Below are 27,523 nucleotides of genomic sequence, written 5' to 3' on the forward strand. Positions count from 1 at the left end.
CATCCATTGATAGACAGGTTGTTTCCATATCTTGGCTATTGTAAATAATGCTGCAGTGAACATAGGGGTGCATATATCTTTTTGAGGTAGTGTTTTCACTTTCTTCAGATAGATACCCAGGAGTGGAATTGCTGGATCATTTGGTAAGTCTATTTTTAATTCTTTGAAGAACCTCCATATTGTGTTCTATGTGTCTTCACCAAGCTATTATCAAAAAAGACAAGAAGTAACAAATGTTGGCAAGGATATGGGGAAAAGGGAACCCTTGTGCACTGTTGGCATATAGTTAGTTCTTAATAAATATTGGCTACACTGTGAATTCTCTCTCTCTTCTTAGCCCCATCCGTGGCCATTCCCCTATATCTGCCCTGTGATTTAGCCACGAGCTTCTTGGTTCTTGAATTGCCATTCTGTTTTATATTTCTTGGCCTTTATACATTCTGCTTCCTCTGTTTCCCCCACTAGATTGAATGGTTTAAGCTCAGTAATTATATATCACTTGTCTTTACTGTTCTTAACACAATGCCAGGCACCTTGTTGAAGACTTGTAAGAAATAATGTTGAATGAGAACAGCTGTTCATTCCTCAAAATAAAATTGGCTTCTTCAAGTATTTGCTTTTAGTTTGGCATTATAGTGGGGTAATGTAGAAGCCTCACTGGAAAAAACTACTTCACGCTAGGGTCCTGGGTATCCAGGTGTTGTGGAATAGGTTCTTTGGGCTAAATCAGTGAATTTTTTTCACAACCCTTTTCAGTCGTCTCTGACCAGACCATCTATTACAACAGACAGAAGCTCGATTTAACATTAGATATTTTGAAAAAGGAAAATATGCTCATTCATGGAATTAAAAGAGAAAAGAAGAAAATCGTTGCACAGGCAGAAGTTTCTCCGGGCGTGTTTTGTTTTCCTGATGCATAGGGTTAAGACTGCTGGGTTTTAAGAATTACTCCTTGATTATGGCTCGTTCTCTCAAGACCCCATCTTTCCTGCATGGGAGAGAACCAGCATGATTCAATATAAGTGCAGGTCACTGCTGTTGAGTTCGTCCAGCTGTGTCATCAAGGTGTGAAGAGCTAGTGGCACTTTAATTTGGATCAGTTTTGAAGCATTCAACCAAAGTGATTGGACCACAGTAAAATACATTAGGAACATTTCTACTACAAAAACGTATAGCTTTTTCTCAGCAACTTTTTCTAAGGACTCAGAAAAAATAATTCTTCTCTGATCTCCAGAAGCTAGTTTTGTTAAGGGGTGACCAGCTAGTTTTAAAAATGTAGTTAAGAAGGGAAAAGTATGAAGTGCTAAGAGGAGCTAAGGTTCATTGTAAACATTTCTTAGACTTTGGAGTTGCTCTATTTGCATATTGCAGTGATTCAGTGTTGGTGGGTTGCCCAGAATCACAGAAGTACAATAAATGACTGTCTTGTTCAAGATCTACTCGTTATTTGTTTATGAACTACTACTCCAATATTGTTTGCCCTACTTTATAAATATTTAAGTTGACGTTAACTTTAATCCTCAAGTAAACAAACATTTCATCCAGTGACAAAAAAGAGTAGTATATTCTAATTGTATAATATCGACAAAATATTTTAAAATTAACTTATGCAAATATGGTTGGATGTTTGCCATTTGTTGATTGAAATGAAATATTTGAAAAATTGCTTCAAATGTTTTTCACAATTAAAATTTTTGCTACCATAGATTAATTTGTCATGGAAACACTTATACAAATACATTCTTCTTTATGAATTCATTACAATTACAGAGTCTTAGATGTGTCTTAGAAATAAATTATAAAATTACTTTAAACAGATATTGTATTAGCTTTTTAGTAAAAATAAAATGTAATAAGCGATGGCTTGGAGGTTATTTGTGAGAATTGCAGAAGGAAATTCTGTAAATCTCATTTTGACAGATTTTTTATTCTTTGTAATTTGTGATGGGAAACACTACGTAAATATCTTTAATGGTATGCTTTTGGCACCATTTGTTACATTTATCTCTTAGGATAGGGTGTGTGTGTGTGTGTGTGTGTGTGTGTATGTGTGTATGTACATCTACTCTCCTTCCACCCAACTCCCCACACATTAGTTTTTCTTTTTTTCAATAAAATAAGTGATAACATTTTTTGGATTTGGGAATTTATAAAACCAAGTCATGTGTTGAGGAATTGGGAAGCAACTATGGGAGGGTATCAAGGGAAAATGTGGGCTAACACGATAAATTAACAGCTTCAAAATTTGAGCTGTGCATATACTGTTTTAAGAATCTGTTTTTGCTGTATTTCTTCATCTAGTTGGATCTTCTTCCAGTTGGATCTCCACTTTTATAAATATTATTGAAGAAAAGCTGACACTTAAGATCTTGCCATGTATATTTAAGAAACTTGCCATGCTTATCATAATGAATTAATGTTTTACATTCTGGTACAACCTCCTGTCTCACTGCAGACTGGTAACTAACATTTCATCAACTGCAGAGATCCATGAATCATACTGGGGAGTAGCACTACTCGAAGTCACCTCCTGGGTCTTTAATTCATGTCTACTCGATATTTAACACTTTCTACGTGCAACATCAGAGTTTCTGTGCTCTTTCCCATTCTGCAGTGTATTGGAATTAATGTATATCTTGTTTTCTGGATATTACTCAGTCTTCTTATAAAAAAGAAACAATTTACAATACTTATAACGAATTAGATTTTTACTGATTCCTACATAACTTGTTGGTCGGAAGGAATGCATTTATAGTACAAAGGCTGATCATGGGAAAAACTAAGAAAGATAAAATTGGGTTTTGGAGACTTGTACCTTATAATTGAGACTCAGGCCTACTATGTTATGTCTGTAGAGTTTGCATTTCCTTTGGCAACACATTAAATTTTTTTTTAATCAAAATGAAATACGCATGCCATAAAATTCACCCTTTTAAAGTGAACAATTCAGTGTTTTTTTTAATATATTCAAAAAACTATGCAACCATCACTGCTAATTCCAGAACATTTCCATCATTCCCGAAAGAAATTCCATACCTCTTGGCAGTCACTTTCTTCTCCTCCCTCTCTTGGCCCTTGGTAACCATAACCTACTTCCTGTCTCTGTGGATTTGCCTATTCTGGACATTTCCTATCAATTGAATTGTACAATATGTGACCTTTTCTGTCTTTATTCTTTTACTCAGCCTAACGTTTTCAAGGTCCATCTGTGTTGTAGCATGTATCAGTACTTCCTTCCTTTTTATGGCTGAATAGTATTCCATTGTATGGTTGTATGGGTATCCTACATTTTGTTTACCCACTTATCAGTTGATGGACATTTAACTTACTTACACTTTTGACTATTATGAAAACAGTTCTATGCACAGTTATGTATGTTTTTGTGTGAATACATGTTTTCAACACTTGTATAAATACCTAGGAGTGGAATTGCTGGCTCGTATAGTAACACCACGTTTAAATTTTGGAGTAAACTGTCAAACTGTTTTCCACACTTTTACATTCTCATCAGCAAGATACGAGAGCTCCACTTTCTAAACATCCTAGCCAATATTTAAATGTGGTAATTGCCCACATTTTCACTGGGTTCGTTTTCTTTTGTGAATGCTAAAGTCTTGACAGATATACTTGGCAAATATTTCCTCCCACTCTGTGGATTGTCTTTTCACTTTCTTTATAGTGTCATTTGACATGCAAACGTTTTTCAATTTTGAAAAATTCCAATTTATTTTTGTTTTGCTTGCTTGTGTTTTAGGTGTTACATCTAAAAAAGGTTGCCTAACATCTTTTTTTGTTTGTTTGTTTGTTTGTTTTGCGGTACTCGGGCCTCTCACTGCTGTGGCCTCTCCCGTTGCGGAGCACAGGCTCCGGATGCGCAGGCTCAGCGGCCATGGTTCACGGGCCCAGCTGCTCCACGGCATGTGGGATCTTCCTGGACCGGGGCACGAACCCATGTCCCCTGAATCGGCAGGTGGACTCTCAACCACTGCGCCACCAGGGGAGCCCTGCCTAACATCTTTTTTGAAACATCAGACCTACCTTTCCTGTTTCAGCTCATGTCCTACCCCAAATACATACACACACCCACACACAGACACACACACACCCTTTACGCCTTAGCCATTCCTATTCCTAACCATGTCAGCATGCCATGGTCTCTCTGTGGCCTTGGCGTATGTTGCCTCCCTCACTCAAAGTGCCTCAGTTGGCAGTTTTTAAAAACTCTGGCATGAACTTCTTTAGGAAGCTCACCCAGTTCTGCCTTCCCTTGCCCTGATCCATGGCTTTATATCCGCCACTTTCCTCTTCTAATCCCCAGGCATACAATTGTGTGTTATTTTAATTGCTCATTTTCATCTCTGTCACCCACCCTGCACCTTGAGCTCCTTGAGAGCAGGTCTTTCTTTGATTTCTGGATGTCCCAAACTGAACAGTGGTCTGCAGTAAATGCTGAAAAATATTTGAACGAATGTCTACTGTTGTCCTCAGACTGCCTTCTTTGCCATCCATAATTAAAGGCTGCATGTTGCTTATACTTTTTTCCATGAGAGGACATGACAATTTGGACCTTCAACGTCTCTTCTCCCTCTCTCAGCCCATCATACCCAGTTGGCTATAGTCACTATAGTACTCTATTCACTGAAGTAAAATCAGAGCAAGTAACTTGAGCTAAATGATTCCTGGATTATTTAGGTCCTAATATGATTAAACACTAATTCTCTGGGTCAAGAATTAGAACCAGGTTCAGGGGCTTTGATTTTTCTCTGAAAGAGTGAGTTTTTACCCAGATAATGCAGACTGACAAGATATGAATAGAAAAGTTGACTTGAATACCAATCTCATTTTCCTTAGACCCACTGGCAAGAAGGGAGAGGCGAGGAAGGCTAGTCAAAAAGCAGATTAAAGGATCACAGTTTATGCAGGTGGGGCAAAGTGCAGACTGACAGTGTAGAAAAGGAGCAGGCATTATCTGACGTGTATCCCTTGGATTTCCAAGGACACTGAGGTTTTCACTGTGTGCTGTTGGGAAGAATAGCAATTGAGAGGCGAGCATTCAGCAGCTCCAGTGGCAGAGTCAGAGGCTGGGTGTGTTTCTTCAGGCTGCCCTGAATGATGGCCTATGAGTCGCTCCCTAGGGGAGCAAGGGACCTGGCTCTAGTCATTAAGGGATTGGGTTTCCCAGGCATAACTAACCCACTGATCCCTTTGTAATATATTGCTACCTCACTTTCACATTTCACATGTAAACTTGTGCCTAAATTCAAACTGATGCATTGAAATTGCATCCACCAGCTTTAACTAAGTTAGAGCCCAGGTTTTTGCATTCCCGTCCCCACCACCAGGTGTCATTACTAACTGGATGTGGGGAGGGACGCTGGCAAGGCCCACTACATCGACTTCACCTTCCTCTTCTGAAAGTATTTTATTCTTGTTGAACTCTTCTACAGCTGTTCTTAGGGGATGAAAACCAAATTGGAGGATTTGGGTCACTGTGACAGGTTGAAAAAACTTCCTATTACTTCAGCATAAACATTGGACCAGAATGACTCCGTAATGACCTGGGAGTGTTGACATAAACCAATGGCTTATGCCAGCAAGAGTCATTTCGGCAAAGAGCTTAATTCACATGTTGTTAGGCAAATGTCTATAACACGATGATAAGATATTATAAAGCCTTCATGAATAAAACTGTATTTGTATTTTACAAATGTGTTTAAATTTAACATCAAGAAGCTATGCTTAGTCAGTTTTCTAATTGGGAAATATCTCTGAGTTATAAAGCATGGCTTAAAATATTTAGTTTTGTAATTAACATAGAAGTACAAAGATAATTCATGAATATTCTTGTTGTTTCCTGATGAGATTTTAGTTATGATTTTTTAAGTCCAAAATACCTCTATCAGATAGCATATTTAATGAATAAAAACAGTTTGGAAGAAATTATTACTATAAGAAAATAATTTTATAGTCTAGATGTATTCTGCACATGCTATCGGCTTATTGACTAAAATAAGAAAACTGAAAGTAAGATCTTATGTAAAATGTGACAGTAGCATAAACTGAGAAATACAGAGGGAATAAAAGTAAATGAAGAAAAATTAAAATTTCTTTCTCAATTATTTAATGTGTATTTCAGCTACATAGCCAACATTTGTGGAAATTAGTTTATCATAAAAATCAGAGAATTTTCTAAATATAGACTGTCACTGAAACATAGGACATACCTAGTAGAATATTAAAGACTTGATTTACTAATTTTTCTAAAAATAGGGAAGGAATATATTTATATGTGTGTGTGGAAAGAGAGAGAGAGAAAGAGAGAGACAGAAACAGAGAAAGACAGAAAAAGAGATACAGAGTAAACCAGGTTATTATTAAAGTGTGACTTGTGACCAAGGCATTTTAAATAATTAAATATCTGATAAACAGATTGTTATATACCTAATAACTAGAATACAACAAAATACATTTAATGTTAATATTATATGGAATACAATTTCATATTTGGGGATTTAAAATTTATTAATTTTTCCAAAGAGCATTATAGCACAATTCTAGAATCTTAAAGCGTGTTAACTTAGGTAACAATGGTAATAAATAATAAAGATTATTGGAATAGTGCTTGACATTTTATGAAATATTTCAGGCAGGTGATGTAGTTCAACTTCCTTGTTTTACAGATAGAGACCGATACAAGTTCCTAAGTGTTTCAAAGTTCCAAACATAAATGTTCTTTTGTTAAAAAAAATTTTTATTGGAGTATAGTTGCTTCACAATGTTGTGTGATTGTACAGCAAAGTGAATCAACTATATGTATACATATATCCCCTCTTTTTTGGATTTCCTTCTCATTTAGGTCACCACAGAGCACTGAGTGGAGTTCCCTGTGCTGTACAGTAGGTTCTCATTAATTATCTATTTTATACATAGTATCAATAGTATATAAATGTCAATCCCAATCTCCCAATTCATCCCACCCACCCCTTTCCCCCTTGGTATCCATATGTTGGATATGGATACCATATCTATTTATCTATCTGTCTCTACGCCTGTGTCTCTATTTCTGCTTTGTAAGTATGATTGTCTATACCAGCTTTTTCAGAGTCCACATATATGTGTTAATATATTTGTTTTTATCTTTCCAACTTACTTCACTCTGTATGACAGTCTCTAGGTCCATCCACATCTTTACAAATGACCCAATTTCATTCCTTTTTATGGCTGAGTAATATTCTACCACAGGCCAATATCAGTGATGAACATAGACACAGAAATCCTCAACCAGCATAAATGTTCTTGAAATCATACCTTTTCCATCAAGTTGCAGGGGGCAAAATAAAATATTCCTGCAAGGAAGGGAGTGGAAGTATAAAGTCTCAGTTGGAAATTTAGTTAATCACCTTTATCTTATGTTGAAGTATGAACAAAACTCCACATCATGTTTGGCTTTAAGTACTCTCAGAAGCATTTGTATTTCAATATTTAAAATTGTACAGAAAGAAGACATAAAGTTGTAATAACTATCTCAAAAACTAATTTGGCTTTTTATAGCTTTAGGGGAACAAATCCTGATCTCTTCAGTGGGAAATCTCAGAGTTTTCAGTGTAAATTGTTATGTCTGAAATGATTTACAAGTATAATTCATGAAATGTCAATATATCCTGAACCATCCATGCTTTATAACTTGGAGTTCTCTAAAACATTTTTTATTCTTCTTGAAATCTATTCAAAGATTGACTATTTAGAAAGGAAGTATGTGCTTTCTGTTATCATACTGCTTCTCTCTGTCTCTTTCTCTCTTCCTCTTGCTCTCTCTCTTTTAACTTCCTATCCGGTCTTGATCTGACTTTTTAGCAAATAGGGCTGTCAGTACTCTCTGTCCTCTCAAGTTACCCTCATCCTCAAAAGAAGGAATTTACACACAGCATAGAAATAAACAAAAGTGATTGCTTTTATCGGTTTTCTATTAGTTAAAGCTGTTTCTCTTCTTAAAGGGAGATTCATATTTTGGATTTCATGTTTCTCTGTAAGAACAGAGGTACGTTTTCTGTTTCCATGTCAGGAAATTTATTTGAAATCTTGCTATTTGGGAGTTCCCCCCTCATTGCATGTGTTCAGCTGTAGGCATTGACTTTAACTTTAACAAAGGATAAAACAGATACAACAGATAACCAATAATATTCTGGCAAATAGCACATACTGCTATTTAGATATACGTACTGAATAAGCCATACTGGCCTTTTCCTCTGCCTCGAGCACAATAAGTTCATTTCTGTCTCAGAGTCTTTATATGTTATTCTATCTTCCTTCTGATAAAAAAAATTAATTCTTTCTCTGCTAAATGTAATATGTAGGGAATCATAAATTCATCAGTAAAATTCTGAAGAAGGTACTACTTTTCTCCCCATATTATAGACAGAAAAACTGAGAGAGCGTGCTTAGCTTTTGAAGGAGGAATTGAGATAAAGTGCTTAGAACAACGTCTGAAATAGAGTAAGCACTTAATAAATATTAGCTTTTGTGATCTCATATGTAAATCACCTTTTGTGTTTATATGTTCCTTTTCTCAGAGTCGGTTTGTAAGACAATTCTCAGAGCTAATGAAGGAACTTTTGTAAGTCTACAAGCAAAACCTCTTCTGTAGGCAAGCCTTAAAACCATCAGTCAGAATATTTTAACTGTTTTCACTGAGTCCTTTTAACCATAGCTCTGAATTTTCATACCATAGCGATTAGCAGCAGTCAACAGATAGGTTGTGATTGGAGCAGCTGTCAGTGGGGGAAAGGAAAGAAAAGCTTCTGATTTAGATGGATCATAATAATGATCTGCCACCCAAGTCACCAATAAATTTTCTTTGTTTTATTCTATTTAAGAAAGCAAAGGTAAGTGTAATACTATAGTTTTACCTGAGCTGCTGAATCCCCTACTTCTATTTTTGATACAACTTTAAAAAAATTCGTAAAAATACATAAGTACTTTAGAAAGGAGATTAAATCATTCCCTTTTATATTTTTTGTCCAAATATCACCTCCTTAGATGGGTCTTCCCTGACCACCATATCTAAAATAGTGGCCCCATCACCCACTGGCCCCTTGCCTTGCTTTTCTTTTCTTCATAACATTTATCATTTCTTGATATTATATATATATATATCCCTTTACTATTTTGTTCCTGTAGCTTTTTTCCTATAGTATGATATAGGCCACACGAGGACAGCAGCTCTTTCCTTATTTTCTTGCTATGTTCCTAGCACATAGAACAATGCCTCTCATGTGACAGTCATTTAAATATGGACCAAAGAATCAGTGAATGGATGAATTAATAAAGGATATAAAAGCACCAAGGAACACAGCAGGGAGCAAAGACTTAAACTGCTATAAAGTTATATTGCCTGCTACAATCTTAGAAATCTCAAACTTTTTCTCTTAAAGCCTGTTTTATTCAACCTTTACTGATATTTGCAAAACGTTTGTAGCAAATCTTACTGTAATCTCAAAGATACTTTAGATAAACTTGCATTATCCATACTGCAGAAATAAGCAAACATAAACTGTGAATAAAGATATTAAGTGATAGACCTAAGCTTAGGTAGTTTATCTGACTCAAGAGCATTGAAAATATTCAACTGTTAGGCTGAAAGTTTTGTTCTACATATCCTATAAAAAAGCAGGGAGGGATTCCAGTATTTATGTCATCTTTGTGTATATAATCTCTTTTATAACCAGCACCTTTACTTAAAATTATTATCTTGGGACTAAGGTGACTTTTCCCCAAATACATGCTCTCTTGTCTGCAACAACAACAGATACCTTAAATATGATATTTAAATTCAGGTTAATGGGTTTTGCATGAGATTGAGAAATAAATAATATTTAAAATAGTACATCCTTTTAGAAATGCCTACGTATTTTTCCATGTTTATTTGATCATCCAGTCTACCTATGCCTACCTATCAACAAATGGTAGTGTTAAAACAAAACTAAAAGAGCTAGGATATATGTCAGGGAAACAAAGATAAGTAAGTTGCTTTTATTTCTCTAGGGGGACTCCAGTGTAGTGGGGGAAGATAGATAGGAACATCAAATATATGCATGCACACATACACATATATTTATTTAGTACTTGCCCCTGATCACCCTCTGCTACCATTCCCCACATGAGCTCTTCTATCTTGACTGCCCAGTGCCACCTGATTGTTAGCTTCCTACTTTTCAAAGGGATTGGAAACTCTGAACTGTCTTAGTCTTAAGTATCACAATTTCCCATTCCTATACCTAAAAATGTTCCTCTATCTATAGCCAACCTCACCTCCTTTTGTCAAGGCTCAGATGAAGTTTTCTATTTTTCTGTACTGGCTTCATCCTTCCATCTATTATTCACCTGATCTCTTCAAGAATTTTCTTCAGTGCTTCTCTTTCCATTTTTTATATATTGTGTTAACTTTCCCCCATCTGCTAGCTCTTTCTCCACAATTTGTACCCAATATCCAGATTATTTGCCAGCCCACACCAGCATGGCTCCCGAGCTGATCGTGAGCATCCCTTCCCAGCTCTGCTTTCAATAATGCCACATTGGTAGACTGAAATCACCCCCTTGTAGTGGAATTATTTATATGATAAAAATTTGGCAGATGTTCCCCCTCTGTTTTTTAAACATTTACAGGCAATAATAGGGGCTCTTAACTGGCAGCAATTAATTCTGTCTAGAGCTAGGAGGAATGAGTTGGGCAATGTTTCTTACTCTAGGATTTTAAATTAGAAACTATTAAACACATATATTCCTGCAAAGCAGATAGCCCTCACTATCTGGACTCTTGCTATCCAAATATTTGCTATAACATTGTATGAAATTTTCACCCAAAATTTACTATCCAAATAGACATTCAACTAACAAGTGTATATAGTACAAAAATGGAAGTGTTTTAAGTTGTAGGTAAATCCACGTAGGAGAATGTATTCTTCCATCGTAGCTTAGCTGTTCTCTTTATAGGGTCATTTCAGGGTCTTCTAAGGAAATGGAAAAGCCTTTGAAGAAAGTTAGTGAGCACAAAAGGTCTAGGAAATCCCACTCATTAGAAGGAACATTGGAAGTGTACTGAGAGGGGTGAACACAAGATATAAGCCTGGTCATGTGTATGTCTCCATCTATAACGCATAGGCTTTTTTCTAGTTTTGAAACATCTATCACAGTGCTATATTATGATTATTGGTTTTGGAAAGCTTCACTGTGTCACTCAAGCATAATATGGTATGTTTGAAAAGCTAGAAATTTGTCTCATGCAGTGTAGATCATCATAATCTTTGAAACCAGGTAGATGCTACTGAAGGTACTACACACCTTTGAAGATCTGAAGAAGAAGATGAAAGAGATTGATCATCTGGTAAGAAGAAGTCAAGTTTCAACGTCAAGCCTAAAATGGTACAAACGATTTTAAAACTATGCAAGACAGCATCATTTGAAGATCACAGAGGAAGCAGCTTCTTGGTAATGAGGTTGTAGCAGTTTTTCCCAGTAAACTACAGAAAACAGTTGACAAAAGGAGCTAACAAATTTTCATAAATACTAATTTTCTTGATAAAGTTTGGCATTTTAAAAGGATAAGAAAAAAATATCCGGGGCATTAAATATCCAAAGATAAACTGGCATACCTTTTAAGTGAGAATTTAAAGTAATGTTTAAAAGCAAACAATTCAACAAACAAAAACCTTATGTATTTGTATAACTCTGAATACCCCAAGGAAATGTTGAAGAGTAAATTGCCTCTTCTATGGTTCTCAAATCATAAAACTTTGGCTGACAAAGGAGGCATTCAGTCATTATTCAAGGAGTCATAATTTCTGACAGTTCATTTCTTAAGGGTATGAATTCTTAGAACAACATAAAGAATTGGGGTTGAGACTTGAGTTAATTTTTATTTAATAGTTGGTGAAGAGGTTGTTGAGTAAGCGCTGCTGTGAAGAAAAAGAATTTGGATGATATGCTAAGAAAATCCTCTTTTTGTTTCCATCTCAGAAGTATATCTGAACTATTTTTCCATTGCTAATTCATTTCACCAGTGGTGACATCATCCCTCTGTAAAGGTGACTGTGTACTTCATTGAACCTTCTGTGATACTCTCTGATGTTTAGAGACACTTTCTGTTCAGCTCCAAAAGATGGAAGCTCCTCAGTTTAAGGAAGTCAATCTCTGCAAAATGAAAGTCAAAGGCTATTAGAGAAAAGTCAGTTCTTCTCCAGGCTTATCGAAAGGACTTGTTTAAAGAAATGAATTGATTTGTGATGATGTTAGGTATTTTCAAATAATGTCCAAAAGAAGAAAACATTTGCCTTAGCGAAGAATGACATGCAAATATTTTTCTTGTAATCCGTATCTGAGAAAAATGCCTCACTCTAAGATGTTACATTCCTTAAGAAATAGGTATTGCCTACATGTAGGGGCTGACTAGTGGTTATCAGCAGAGAAGGTCTTAACATTTAAGATTTCTTCTCTTGGAAGTAGGCTGTTTTTCCTTATATCTGTTATTTGAGTCTCTGATATGCAGATGAGTTCACTGTCAAACAAAAGGAAAAACAAAAGAAAAATAAGAAAGAAAAGTCAATAATTTGCATGACCATAATAATAAAGCAACTCAATTAAGATGAATTTAACAGATACTTATTGATTGTTCCTTCTAGATAATAAACCAGGCTAAGTAGTACAAGAATGAAGAAAAAAAAAGATATAATTATTTCTCTTAAGGAAATAGTATGACTCAGATAGGTGCATAACTACTGGATTGCTTTGGCTTTGGTAGTTTTTCTAAAATACCTACAAATATATTTTAAATAAATATTACTATATCTCCTCTCTGGTTGTCTGTCCATTTGTTGTAACACAGGGTGCTCCCCATACCCATGGCTAGAAACTTCAAAGTCCATGTTTCTTAACTAGTTCTTAGGTAGTTAAATAATATCATATTATTAACATGCAATGCTCACCTTTAACAGACAGGTAAACCATAACACTAGTGAAATGTGATAACTATTGCAGTAGAAATACGTATATCATGAGAAGGGTACAAATATGAAGGGGTCATCATTCTACTAGGTTTTAAATAACAGGGCTATTGATATTTGAGCTGCACTTTGCAGGACAAATACATCTTCAGGACCAGGAGGAGAGACATTCCCAGAAGTGGGAACGTAATGACCAGTCTGTTAGTTCTGAAACCTATAGGCATGAAAGTGTTCAGTTTACTCAGGAACGAACGAAGCCCGGTGTTGCCAGGCCTTAGGGGGTGGGCAGGGTTGGGGGAGCTTGAGACGAGGATCAACAAGGTGACCTGAGCTGAACCATAAAGAGCCTTGAAGCCATGCCTGGCAAGTCTTCAGGGGAAAATCAACAACTATATATTACATTCCTAGACTGCATTGTGCTCCCGGGCTGGTTTTCCCCAGTTCTCCTAAGTTAATTCTGAATACTAAAATGCTTATTTTCTGAGACTACAGGAAGATTCGTTAAGTGTGCCTAAGATATTTTTTCACTTGAAAGATTTATTTAGAAAAAAATTCTGCTGCTTTGTTTCTTTCTGTTTTTAATTAAACTGAGTTTTGGCAGTCCTTTCTACTAGGCAATCCACATTAGATTGAACCTTTAGTGACTCATCAAAATGTATTGTAAATTCTAAAAATTTTAGGCAGTTTCGATGTAGCATACTTTTTAAAAGACTTATTTAGTGCTACCCTTGAGTACAATAATGTACACCGGAAAATTTTGAGTTTTGAACTGAGAATTCAGTGTAGTATTTTTGACTAGTTCCAGTGTGTATAGAGTTCTGTGATAGGCCTACAGCAGAGGGTGAAAACAAATTCACTGAACAATGGTAATCAAACATGAGTGAAGACAAGCCAGAAAATAGAGGATAGACAATATGGGAGAAGATCTCAAGGTGGTAGGGAATCATTCGAGGTTTCCTCAACAAGGCATTTGTGTACATAAGTGCTTTGCCTTAATAAAGTTAATTTCTAATATGGATTGAGGGTGAGAGACAAGTTCACAGCCAACGCAACCATTTCCGACCAGTGATTTGAAAACTATGTATCAGAGAAGACTAGCGCTCAGGGGAGAGTCTTCAAGTGTTTTCCAGAAAATGACATGTTCCTCATCAAACACTAAACTGTCCAAAGAACATTTTTTTTTAACTCTGTTTTTCAATTAGAATACTGGTGCACCTTAAGATTTTAAATATGCTTTATTATTTATTTGCTGATATGTTTTTAGATGCTTTAAAATATCTGAAAAAAAAGATGGTTAAGACAAAAGATAATAAGAGCTTGAACTTGGGTGGTGGTAGGAGGAAAAAAAAGTAAACAATGACTTGATACTATTAAATAGTAAAACAACAATAACGACAACAACAACACAAGATCTGGCAACTGTTTAATTAATAAGCAGAAAAATGATTCTGGAAGTCTATGGAATAAAGATCAGATCCATAGGCAGAACTTTGTGAATTATCTACTGGGAAGGTCACATTGGACAAAACTTTGAAGAATTTTGACATAAAAGGAAACGGAGGAATCATGATAGATTAGTAGAGAACAGAGAGGATTAGGAGAGCCTGGATGTTTCAGCGTCCTGGAAGTCAAAGAAAGAGAGTTCAGGACAAGTGAACAGTGAGAGTGGCACCTGACAGAAGGCTATTGGAATTGAATATTGGCTAGTTGACTGGTGATGAGAATATTGGAGCAGAAACCAGAAAGCAAAAGAGGGTGATGAAAAAGAGAAGACAGTGAATGTAGGTAATATTTTGTGGAATTTGTCAGTAAAGGGAAGAAATAAGAAAAAGGAATAGTTTGAACTCACAACAAGGAAAGAGTTAAAGAATCAGGGACACAGAATAGAACTAGGAAGAGATGGAGTTGGAAGATGTAGGCAACAGAGAAGCTTATGACTACATAATGATTCGAGAGAAGATGAGATCAAAGTGTGAAAGCACAGGTGGAAAAGCCATCCTTATAGTTCGTATAAGAGTAAAATGAATTTTCCTCAGAAAATTCTAACAATGTCTGGTATGGTCATTTATTCTGAAGAAAATAATCTCAAACAGTTTTAAGGGGATCTTTGTTTCGTGTGTTAAATTTATTTAAAAATTACTCTAAGACACATAACCCTTTATTTCTCTGCCTATGATAAGTGCTTCCTATAATTTGAACATAGGGGTTATTTTGGAAGTGGGTACTTATGATAATCATAAATATAGCCAAGTCTCTCTGATGAATGCTTTTAGACCAATTACTGACATGCTCAGTTGAATACTAATACCTCCCATGAAATGGCTTTAATACAAGTAAAATGACAGCTGCGCTGCAGCGAAAGAACACATAAAGCTTTGCATTAGCTTGTCTCCAAGGTTACCATCCATGCTAATCTGAAGTTTCAACGTGTGGGATTTCTCAACCCTCTGCAAAGACTGTATTTTTGGGCTAGGTATCAGTCGGGTATAAAAACAACTTGGAAGGTAATCAGTGTCTCCTCTTTCTTCTTCTTCTTCCTCATCATTATCATCATCATTACCATTATCATTTTTTCACCTCTTACTATGTGCCAGACAATATTAAGTCCTTTTATGTGTTATTATTTTAATTCTCACCATAATCTTATGAGAAAAAGACTATTAATGCTCCTATTTTAAAAATAAAGAAAACCAAGAGAATGTACTTAATTTTCCTGAGATCATAAGTTACAAGGAGCACAGATGGAAATCACACCCAGATTGTCTGGCATCATCATCTCTGCTTCTGTATTCTCTACTGCTCTTATGTAGAAAATGAGTGCCTTCCATGAAGACCACTCAGCCCATAGTGTGCTGCGGGAGAATGTTTTGCATGAAGGCTAAACTAGAAAGGGGACCTAGTTATGAAGTCATTGTTATTATTCAGGCATGAGAAGACAGTGGACAGAGGTGGTATGAATGGAGAAGAATGGACATGTTCCAAAGATATTTCAAAAGTAGAATCAACCAGGCTTAGGGATTAATTGGTTGTGTGGAACAGTATTTCTGTTTTGAACAATGAATACACTTCAAGAAGTGTATTTGTAAAATCTACCAGGTTTATTGGTACACTAAGGAGCAGTAGTGTCAGAAAGATTAAACTTATACGCTGCCTGTAGGAGTGCAAATTGGTACAACTTCTATGAAAGGCAATATACCTGCATCTTTCAGAAGTAAAAATATGCGTCGGTTTGACCCAGAAACCTTACTTCCAGGTATTTATCCACAAATATGTATCTGCGTTGTAATATAGATAGCTGGATAGATAGATAGATAGATTGATAGATATAGATATAGATATACACTGCAGCATTGTTTGTAATTGCAGAATATCAGATGCAAACTGAATCTCCTTCAGTATGAGACAGGCTAATAAGTTAGAGTAAATCCATTCAATGAAATGCTTTATAATCCTTAAAGGCAATGAAGCATCTCTATATGTGAATTGATAAGGAAATATTGTATATAGACATATAATTATGTACATATGTGAAAAAGCAAGGTGCAGAAAAAGTGTGTACATATAATTATGTACATATGTGAAAAAGCAAGGTACAGGAAAAAAGTGTGTATGTAGGCTACCTATAGTAGATAGGTAGAGAGAAAGAGTTTGATATAAGGAGAAATCCATAGGATATCTCTTTAAGGATAAAGATTAACTTATATTCTCCTGAAGTCCTGGAGGTCCTGAAATTAGTAATACAAATAAGAGAATAAAATAAGAAAAAAAGTTAATGTTCGAACTGTTATTTTTCAGTCATTCAAATCATATTGCTGCTAAGGCATTGCATTTTGTCCACTAGTTTATTAACACCTGGAGAATACTTGATACTTTTATACATAAAAGGCAATTCCTGACCTTTGCAAAATTATGGTCTATTTAAGCAAGTAAAAATAACATATACATGAAAAGTTATGTATACATTTTAATGCTCAATATATTTTAATTGCTAAATTGGATGTAGGTTAGTTCAGAAAGAGGGGAAGAGGGGAGATCAGAGATACCTGAAACTGAGACAAGAATTCACAGGATATGTGGGCCTTGTATTGATTCTTGAAGAATTTGGATACATGCAACTAGAGGGGAAAGAAAACATCAGGCCACGGAGAAGAATCGGAGCTTTGTAGTACAGTCAGGGCTTAGGAATGAGCACAGTAAGCAAAGAAGCTCAACCAGAGGTAGGGAATCTAGGTTTGGAAATATCAGTGTTAGTTTATAGGGGGACCAGAAAGCAAGGAAAAGGCGTTTGATTTGATGTGGTAATAAAGAGGAAACCACTCTGTAAAACTCAAAATATTCTAATATCTTCTTGATCATTCTCTTTGCTAACATTTATTTTGAATCTTTGGCATAAAAATGTTCTTTCTATCCTTAATGCATTTTATTCTTCACTTTATGCCTATTATTTCTTATAATGCCTTTAGTGGAATTAGAGTATATGTGTACCTCATTACCTGCACAATACATCATTTAAACAAAATCCAATGGTCTCACCCAGTTTGAAATTATCCTATAATGTTTAGTATCACCTTTGAGCTCCAAGCTCTCTTTTCTGTAGGCAAAGCAATGTGATTCACTTATGTACACGCAATAGTGTTTATGGTCAAAAACGCTTAATCGTTTTCCTTTCCTATTCCAAGTATTTTTTATAGGTTTACTGTCTTAAGTATGGGATATATAAGAACATACTTTTATTGTATGGTAGATTGCTTAAACGGATATTCATGGAATTTTAACATCTTAAAGATACAAAAGTATCTATTTATGGACTAGGTTATGAAAACACTTCTTTTGCTTAAGTCAAATCACTTTACAAAAATTCTTTAATGCTATATAACTAAATGACAAAGTAATTTCAACTAAATGAACGTATGAGAATATAGTATTCCTTTCAGCTGGATTTGAAGCCTAGAATCTTATTCATGAATAAAATGATTAAAAGAATTATTTTGTTAAAGTATAATCCCAATAATCCACTGTTTTGTTCAAGTATTATTCACTTTTTTTTTTTTTTTTTTTTTTTGCGATACGCGGGCCTCTCACTGCTGTGGCCTCTCCCGTTGCGGAGCACAGGCTCCGGACGCGCAGGCTCAGCGGCCATGGCTCACGGGCCCAGCCGCTCCGCGGCATGTGGGATCCTCCCGGACCGGGGCACGAACCCGTGTCCCCTGCATCGGCAGGCAGACTCTCAACCACTGTGCCACCAGGGAAGCCCTATTCACATTTTTAATGAATCTGCCAAGGGAAGGGTCTTGTATTGAATTCACATGCCATTTTCCCTAACATTGTGCTAAAAGAGTAACCTAAAGAGTACAGTTGTGCATTTGCTTATAACTTACAATCCTGGCTGGGCATTCAGGGAAGGTCAAATCATTCCATATATTTTGAAACATTTCTATAGCCATGAAGACATACTCTTTTTCCCTTTTGACAAAAGGGCAGAATGTGGCTCTTAGTAATGCTAGAATTTTGCCTGAAAGCTATAAATTCATACTTCAGTGTGGAGACTGATACTGGGATTAGTATAAAGATTGTGAATTATCACAATAAACAGAAAATTTAAACTTGGCTGAAGATCATAAAGATATTTCCTCTGGAACGTTTGCACTGATAAGCAATGAATTGTTTAAATGTCACTTAAGAGAATAACAAGCCCACTAACAAGGCCTTTGAAAAACTCTGCATCATAAAAATGCAAACAGAGACTTCCCTGTGGCGCAGTGGTTAAGAATCTGCCTGCCAGTGCAGGGGACACGGGTTTGATCCCTGGTCTGGGAGGATCCCACATGCCGCAGAGCAACTAAGCCTGTGGGCCACAACTACTGAGCCTGCACTCTAGAGCCCGTGCTGCAACTACTGAAGCCTGAGCACCTAGGGCCCGTGCTCTGCAAGAAGAGAAGCCACCGCAATGAGAAGCCCAAGCACTGCAACAAAGAGTAGCGCCTGCTCAACGCGACTAGAGAAAGCCTGCACAGGAAGGAAGACCCAATGCAGCCATAAATAAATAAATAAATAAAATTTAAAAAAAATACAAACATAGCAGGCTTTTTTTGTGTGCATTTTCCAACTCAGTAAACTTTACTGAGTACCTCAAGGTGCATATCCTTGAAGAAATAAGTAAGATAGTTATAAGATGCAAATAAAAATAAAAGATGCCGGAATACCGAAATGAATGTCAGAGTGATTATTGTAATTTTGAGTGGTCACTATGAATTTTTTTGTGTTCAAATATTTTATTTTTATAAACATCTAGGTTTGAAGTCAGAAAAATTCAACTCTTTTTTTTTTTTTTACAAATCCACATTTAATATAAGCTTATTAAAATCCAAGTTGATAGTGATTGCAGGTAAAGTACATTAAGAAAAGATTGTGCTTTTTAACAATATTGCCAGCACCTTAGGAAATTTTTCTGGACTTTAAGGACTAAAAACAAGACTCTCTCAAAGACAGACTTCCCTGGTGGTGCAGTGGTTAAGAATCCACCTGCCAATGCAGGGGACACGGGTTCGAGCCCTGGTCCGGGAAGACCCCACATGCCGCAGAGCAACTAAGCCCATGCACCACAACTACTGAGCCTGTGCTGTAGAGCCCTCAAGCCACAACTACTGAGTCTGTGTACCACAACTACTGAAGCCTGCACGCCTAGAGCCTGTGCTCTGCAACAAGCGAAGCCACCAAAACGAGAAGCCTGCACACTGCAAAGAAGAGTAGACCCAGCTCACTGCAACTAGGGGAAGCCCACACGCAGCAACGAAGACCCAATGCAGCCATAAATAAATAGATAGATAGATAGATAGATAGATAGATAGATAGATAGATAGATAGATGAAAAAAACAAGAACAAAAAAAAACTCTCTCAAAGAAAAATGAACCAGACAGAGTTAATTCAAGACTATTGCAATAGGGAAGAGAGACTGAACTCAACTCTGCTGAAACAAAAGTCAGGAAGGTTTTTAAGTGCTGGGATGAGCTAGTAGAAAAATACTGGAAGATATTAGGGGGAGGTTGGTCAATGTGATTAGGCATCTGTCTTTGCTGATTGGTACATATGGAAGTTAGGCTCCTGTCCTCCCACAGAGAGTGGGCAATAGAGTGCTATCTCCCTTTACATTTACATTTCAAAGGGATGGCTCTCAGGTCCTGGAGAAGAACATTCCTGGGTTGTAAAACTGGCCAGAGGCTGGAAGAAGGGCAGAGAGTGAATTTACGATGGCAGTTTTTCTAAGGTGAATGCTCTAAGAAAGGGGATGTCAGCGGCCCACAGTCAAGAAAAAGCCTGTCTAAAGTTTAGTCAGGCTGAATGGAATGATAAGAGGCTGTCTTGGTCGACTCTTCACTTACATTAAGTAGTACCATGTACACTGACAATATTTGACCATTTTTGACCTACAAAAACAACAGTTTCATATGGCTTGATCAAAGATCCTGGATCAAATTTCTTTGCTTGTTATTTCCTAATTTTGCAGAAGCAAACATATCTGGAACTGTGGTCTTTGTTATGCCCTTTCTCACTCTAAAACAGAGTTGGGGATGGTTTTATATGTATTTACATAAATATAGTATGTATACGTGTGTGTGTTTATCAAAAAGAGGTTAAAGATTAAAGTTGGCAAAAAATGCAAAAATGGATTAGCACTAAAAAAGCAGACCTCAAGGCCTTATATAGTTCTTAAGGAAATATCATAAATTTGTTTCAAAGCTTCCCATAAGTTAAAGCAAGGAAATAAGCAGAAGTTGCAATAATGCACCCCTGTTGTTGAATAGGGTTCAAGCAAACCAGATTGAAGCAAACCAGACATTTAGGACAATGGTTTTCCCGATGTTGAGATCTGGCACATTTTTCCCCTGAGTACTTGTGAGGGCAATATTTTTGTGTTGGCTAATGTTTCACCTAATAGCTGATAGCTATTAGCTGATACCTAATAGCTTATATCACAGGCCTGGTTTTTGCTTGTTTACTTATTATTTTCTTCAATGATGTCCCTCAGTGCAAACTCTTGGCCAAACACCAAAGTATAATTCAGTAAAAGTAATTTAGTTAGATATTAAAATAATAACATCCAGACATACGTTTCTCTAAAGATAGAATTAAGAATATCTAGAAGGATGAATTGTGTCAGACAGTATTACATACTTTTGAGGGGGGAGGAGAGGGGTGGTAACCAAACCCTTGATAAGAATCAGGTAATACAGATTGTGAGAGTTTGCAGTTACCAGTTTGGGGAGCAGAATTTGGGGTTCCCATATCCTTAATAGATGTAAGCCCATATGTGTTAACAATTACCCAAGGGCAGGATGGACTTGAAAGCTTCTTGGACTGTAAGATGCTTTAAGATACGGACTTTCTAGCTGCTTACGCCACAAGCAGGCAGGGTCTATTAAAATTAGAATCCATTAGAATTATGGTACTTTCTCTATTCCCCTATAGCTTCTTGTATGCCTTTGAACGTACACAACGATTTTCAGCATGCATTTTATTTTGTTTTATTTTTTACGTGATGGCATCTGTGTTAGACAGTGAATTCTTTGTGAGCAAAGGCTATGTTTTATTCATCTTTGTGTCCTTAGTACTCAGTTAGGGCCTTGTAAATAGTGGGGAACAAAAAACATTTTGTTGATTCTAGGAATGACTTAAGAAAACTGAAGAAGTTTGATATTTAAAATTACATATCAAATATGTAAAATTACCAGTGAACAATGGATCAATTCCACTTCCCCTCTGTCCCATGTTGTCACTTTGCAGTAGGTGCTGCATCATAAAATATTGGGGGTAAAGGTCACAGAGTCTCAATCATGATGGCAGACAGCGCTAGTTTTCTCACAAGACCCACTTCCCCCCTCTTCCTTTCTAATAGGCACCTTGGTTTTTGGTTGGACAGATGGCTGCCTGGGATAATGACTGCATTTTCCAGTCTCCCTTAGAATAGGAGTGGTCATGTGGCTACACTCCAGTGAATGAAATGAAAGTAGAAATTTCATGCGTCAATTTTAGGGTGCGTCCTTCTTTCCCTCTTCCTATTTTCTGCTGGCTGGATGCAGACACACTTCCTGGACTCAGCAGCTGCTTGGAGCATGATGGGGAACCACTTGTTGAGATTGATGAGACAACAGAAAAGGAGCCTACATCTCTGGTGTCCGCGGAGTTGCTATATGCACCTTGGACTTGTTAAGACTCAAGATTTGTTTTTGAAACTTGCAGCCAAACCTAGTGGTAGTAGTGTGGGGCATGTTTTCTTTAGAAATCCTTCCCAAATCTCTTGAATGGGTTGGAAGCCCCTCTTCTGTGCTCCCATGTACTCTGTGTAAACCTTTCTTATCCTATTTCATTACAAGTATCTTTTTTACATAAAATTTTTTTGAGGGCAGGAACAATGTCTTATTCATGTGCCATTTATCTTTATCCCTGAGCTGTACCTAGGACAGACTAAATGCACATAGTGTATGTTCAATGAATGTTTGTTAACACTACTGGATTAATGACCTGAACTAATGAAAGTGCCTAAAATAGTATCATGGAATTGATTGCACCCTCAGAAAACTTGTGGTTCAAGATCCTAGAACACTGTACACAGTATATGCTGCAAAAAAGTGTGTGGAACTGTTTGTTATGTAAAAACACACTGCTTATCTCCCATGTGTTCCTCATTATAAATTTTCATTTGCTCGGATGTAGTAATGAATGATTTTTTATTAAAGCTTTGGATAGGACAACAGTTTGTGCCAAGGAGCTTTTTTTTTTCCAGTATCTGCTACTGACTAATTAAGATGTTGATCTGATCTTTTTATCACAAGTATATAAAACTGATTTAGAAAGCATAATTGATTGACCCTATGGGGAAAAAGTTCAGTGCCTCTAAAAAATATATTCTCTTCCCTCCTTGTATTCTCTACTTCAGGGAATTAACATTTTATTAACCTTTCAATTTATTTTCAAGAAAAAGCATTCAGCTCATCACAAACTTGATTTAATTTTCTTTGGTTTATGACATGTCTTATATTTTAAGAAAAAAATTCATATTTTCTTTTGTGTGACTTATACCATGACAAAACTATTGACCTGGATGAAATAAATCTGTGAAAAGTTATATAGATCAGGTACTAAAGATATCATTTTCTTCCTTTTCTTTCCAGGTCTTCTCAGACTGTGAGTAACTTAGTGGTTTGGGCATCGTTGCGGTAGCCAAGCTAAAATTCCTGGTGGCCTTGTCCGCTTGATCTACTCATTCCCTACTCTGAAACCAAGAGAAGACTGTGCCACAAGAGTCCTCCAGAAATTGCTACAATGTCTGTATCTAATTTATCATGGTAAGTGAATGACTTCCTAACTTTAAATGCAAATACACGTATATCATGAAGCAATATTTTATAAGTTGTATGGTCAGAACTAAAACAGGGAGAGAACTTAAAAATCTGTTTTCAAGAAATTGTTGTCCTATGTTAGGGTGAGGAAGGCAACCTAGAATTAAAAGTTTGGCACTTTCAGTGGTGTCTGGGGACTCTGGAAGGGGTTCAAGCCTCCCACTGAATCCGCATGATATCCACTGCCTTTCTTTTCAGCACATTCTGGGAGAGAGAGGGATAGGAATATAATATCCTTTCAACATTCATATCCTCTGTGATGTGCCCAGATTCAGGACTAACAAGCTGTAAGCGTGGCTCTAAGGGTAGGATAGACATTTTCTCATCAATACTTTTCTTCAGACTTCCTATTTCAACAGACCTACCCAAATTAAACTGAGTAGAACTCAAATATGGAAGAGAAATTTCCTTTATAGATTGATACCTCTAAACAGCTGGCATTCTGAATAATCTCTGACTTACACTTCATGTTTAAAAGCTGTTCGTGGTTTTAAAAACATGAAGATATTTTTCTGGCAAATAATCAACAACTTTTCCTTGGCAATGAAGAGCAGTACTAGCAGGGATGAATTTTAAGCCATTTTATTGAACCTTGGATTTTTTTCTGTATATAAAGAGCTGAACAAGTGATATTATACAAATTCACGGTATTCAATATGTGAATGTCAGAAAAACCTGGTAATCTTTTCTGTTTCCTTAAGAGCCCATCTTATCCTTGTCTTCAGTTTGTACTGGAACCATAGATAGCATCAGATTAAAGACGAGTTTCTGCAGTGTAATTCCATGCATTTAGTTTTAGTTAAGTAAACAATTTCTTTAGGGCAGAGGATGGAATCGTCTGTTTAGATTTAGAGTAGTATTTCTGAGGGACCCATTTTTATGGATGCCTTAGACTATATCCTTGGGTCCCTACTGGGTGCTAAGGATCTCAGTTTGGAAAAAAAAAATAATTGAAGAAGCTGAAATATATTCTGTAAAAATAAATGAAAAAAAATTTAAGTTATGAATTATTACTGCAAAATGTTTCCTTTTATATTATTATGAAAATAAAAATTATCGTTAAAATTTAAAAACTAAACTATTTCTGTAAAACTTGTGAACCCATTCAAACCCCTAAAAGAATTATACGCCTGGCAGACGTGTGTGTTGGAGGTGAATCCTCAAAAGGAAGACTGCATACCAAAGAAGAAAAAGAAAGAGAAGGAGGAAGGGGAGGGGACAGAAGAGGAGAAGAAAGAGGAGGGGGAGGGGGAGGGAGAGGGTTGGGGGAAGAGAAGATGAGTAAGAAGCAGGAGAGGGAGAGGGAGATTAAAACACACATGTGATTGCCGTAGCTCAAGGTAGGCTGTGGTGTGGCCTGGTTCACAGAGTGAGGACAAAGCTGACACAGGAACCTGTCCTTGGTTTGTACCTCAATGAACAGATACCTTGATGTGAGTGAACACCACACAAAGAGAAAGATTGTATCTTGTGGTTCCAGTCCAATTGTCCAGCCTGGCTCTTAGAATTTAGTGGATGTTCTATAAACTTGTGCTGTGTGAATGAGTGAAAAAAAATGCAAAGCAGGTAATTCAATGGGAAATTAATGTTTTTATTCGAGAAGAGAATTAAAAGTTAAAAAGTAAAAATTATGAGAGTATCTTATAGATTTCATATATCTTAAATTTGTTAGAATTCTTTCCATGTTAAAGGTTCAGATTTTACAGAGATAATTCTTGGATATTTTCATTCGATGGTATCCTTAATTCTGGCCACAACTGATGTTCCATGTTAGATTTCCACATAGGGAGCTCTTGGTTTGTTTGACCAGTGTCATCCCTTCATACAACTGTGTGCCATTTGGCACTTCCATTCTCCCTCTTAGAATTTGGGCTCCCCACATACCGGCAAGAACGAAGTATAGAAAGGAAATCTAAGATATGCAAAACAAATCATTGATTTATTTCACTTACACCCAGTTTAGAAATCATTAATCTTCTTTCTTCACATTAACCTTTGTAATTCTTCTTTATTTCCTAACATTTCTCATCTACAATTTGGGAAACATTATCTTATAAATATTTGAATACAGATGCATGGTAACTCATCAATTCTCTGTGAGAATTTCTCACAGATCTACATTAATTTAGTGAAATTATTATAGTCTAGGGTCTGGCTCTCTGTTTTGAAATCCAGAAAGTAAGATGTGAAAATAGTGACATTGGAAAATAAACTGGGTTGCCAGACTACTAATTTAAATAAAATATGTAGGTAATTTTTAAGTTTGCGGGATGCTTGCTTTGGCCTGATCAGTGCATCCTCTAACTGTTACAGAAAACTATCTGAGAATCTAAATCAGAAGTTTGGCTGATGTCACGTTGTCATGGCAAGGAGAGTTATACGCTTCCAGAGTTCAAAGGAAACAGGATAGGCTGCGCCTGGCAGGATTACCTGTCAATAAGGGATGTATCTGCCACATACCACCATCTGTTTCTCAGGGCAGCTTCTTCATGGCTAGGAGTTAGAGGAACACTGTCAGTGTTTGTCACTCTGATTCTTCTGTTCCATGTCTGCCAGACTCTCCTCAGCTTGGCTTTCTCATTAATGGTAGCACCGCCTTTATAGTCAAAACTTACTTCAATCTGTGAATAGTTTGCTCTGCCTACCATGATTTTGTACATACCTGACCATAACCGTGTGTTGATTCTAAAATTTAACTCTGAGGCTTAATGGGAGAAGGAATGCCTAATTGTGATCCCTACGCATAACCTAGGAATTTAGAAAATATAGGTTAAGATACTTACATTCATATTTACAACTATCCAAGCAATCCTCCCAGCTTTGAAATACCGGTATAAGAAAATTGTCTTTTTACATATTAAAACCAAAAAAACTTCTTGCTCTAGAAGTTATGTGTATGACCCCTGAAAAAGTATAAAATAACTTGGCCCTTTCATGCAGAATCTCAAAAAGAAATACAATCTAGGAAAGTTCCAAATTTCTGGGAAATTATGAAGTGTCAATCAGGTAAGGAGGTTGGTGGGAATTGATTACGAGTCACGCAGGGACACAAAACGGGTGTTTCATGAATCTTTGTCTTTAGTAAACAATTACCAGAGGGAGACAATGATTGAGTTGACGTTGGTTAAGATAGAGACAGAGGGATGTACAGAATCCATTGCAGACGTCCACAGACAGGTGAGAGGTTCGAGGCTATGATCTGAGGGAAAGAATGGTTGCTGGTAGCAGAGATAATTAGCAGGGGACATGAGGAGGTACAAAGAGTTGAGAAAGGATCCTGTGTCTATAGCACAAAGAGGGAAAAGCGATGATGCCGAGAAGCGCTTGGAAGAAATTTCAGTGCTTCCTTTTCTGATAATCATCCTCAATCCCTCCTTTTAAAAATGTTTTTATAAGATGTATATGTACATATATAATATATATAAACATTTTATATGTACATATATGTAATGTTTTAAAATATACACTTTTTGCAACATGCAATCTAAGTAAATATTATCAAGAGTGAACATTTACATGGCATTTACCATGTACTAGGCACTTTTTTTTAGATACTTTGTCCATATACTCCTCACAACAACCTTCTTAGGAATGTAATATTGTTATTTGCATTTCCACAAATGGAAAAGTTAGGCGCAGAAAGTTAAGTAATTTGCCCAATATGATACAGCCACTGAGCAGAGAGTTAGGAAATGAAGGCCGCCAGCCATTTAGTGCTCCTAACCACTAAACTACCCCTGTGAAACCAAAAACTCTCGGTGTGAAAACAATATCCCTGCTCTGCGCGTGTGGCTTCAAAGCAAGCGCCCTAGTTCCCATTTCCAACCAGAATGCTTCCCTTAATTTCCTCCAATAGGGATATCCTGGCATCTGTCCTGGAAGGAAGGGAGTGTGCGGACCAGGAACCCTAGCAGGCATTAGCAAGGCAGGATGTGGAATGAGCCCCCTGATTTCTGAGGGGCGGTAAGGAGGTTGTTGCTAGCAGAAACTTAGTTCCAAAATTCCATAAAGTGAGCTAACTACTAAACTACTAAATACACTACTAAATGTAAATCTTAGTTCCACTTGCTATGTTACAGGGTAGAAATTGTCAGGTTTTCAGCGTAATACCAAGGAAGCACACCAGAGAG

The 27,523-nt window shown here is 36.6% G+C and overlaps 1 protein-coding gene across 2 annotated transcripts in view; it reads left to right on the forward strand.

The window, feature by feature from the left end:
- The window catches only part of OXR1 (oxidation resistance 1), a 446,899-nt gene that overhangs the window by 58,555 nt on the left and 360,821 nt on the right, over window positions 1-27,523 (forward strand). For both annotated transcript variants that reach the window (XM_059995055.2, XM_059995052.1), the window contains exon 2: window positions 23,166-23,339. In XM_059995055.2, coding sequence (XP_059851038.1) covers window positions 23,317-23,339 — 23 coding nt within the window. In that variant the 5' untranslated portion in view covers window positions 23,166-23,316. The remainder of the gene's footprint in view (window positions 1-23,165; window positions 23,340-27,523) is intronic.

This window comes from Delphinus delphis, chromosome 17, assembly GCF_949987515.2.
Source record: "Delphinus delphis chromosome 17, mDelDel1.2, whole genome shotgun sequence".
NCBI lineage: Eukaryota > Metazoa > Chordata > Mammalia > Artiodactyla > Delphinidae > Delphinus > Delphinus delphis.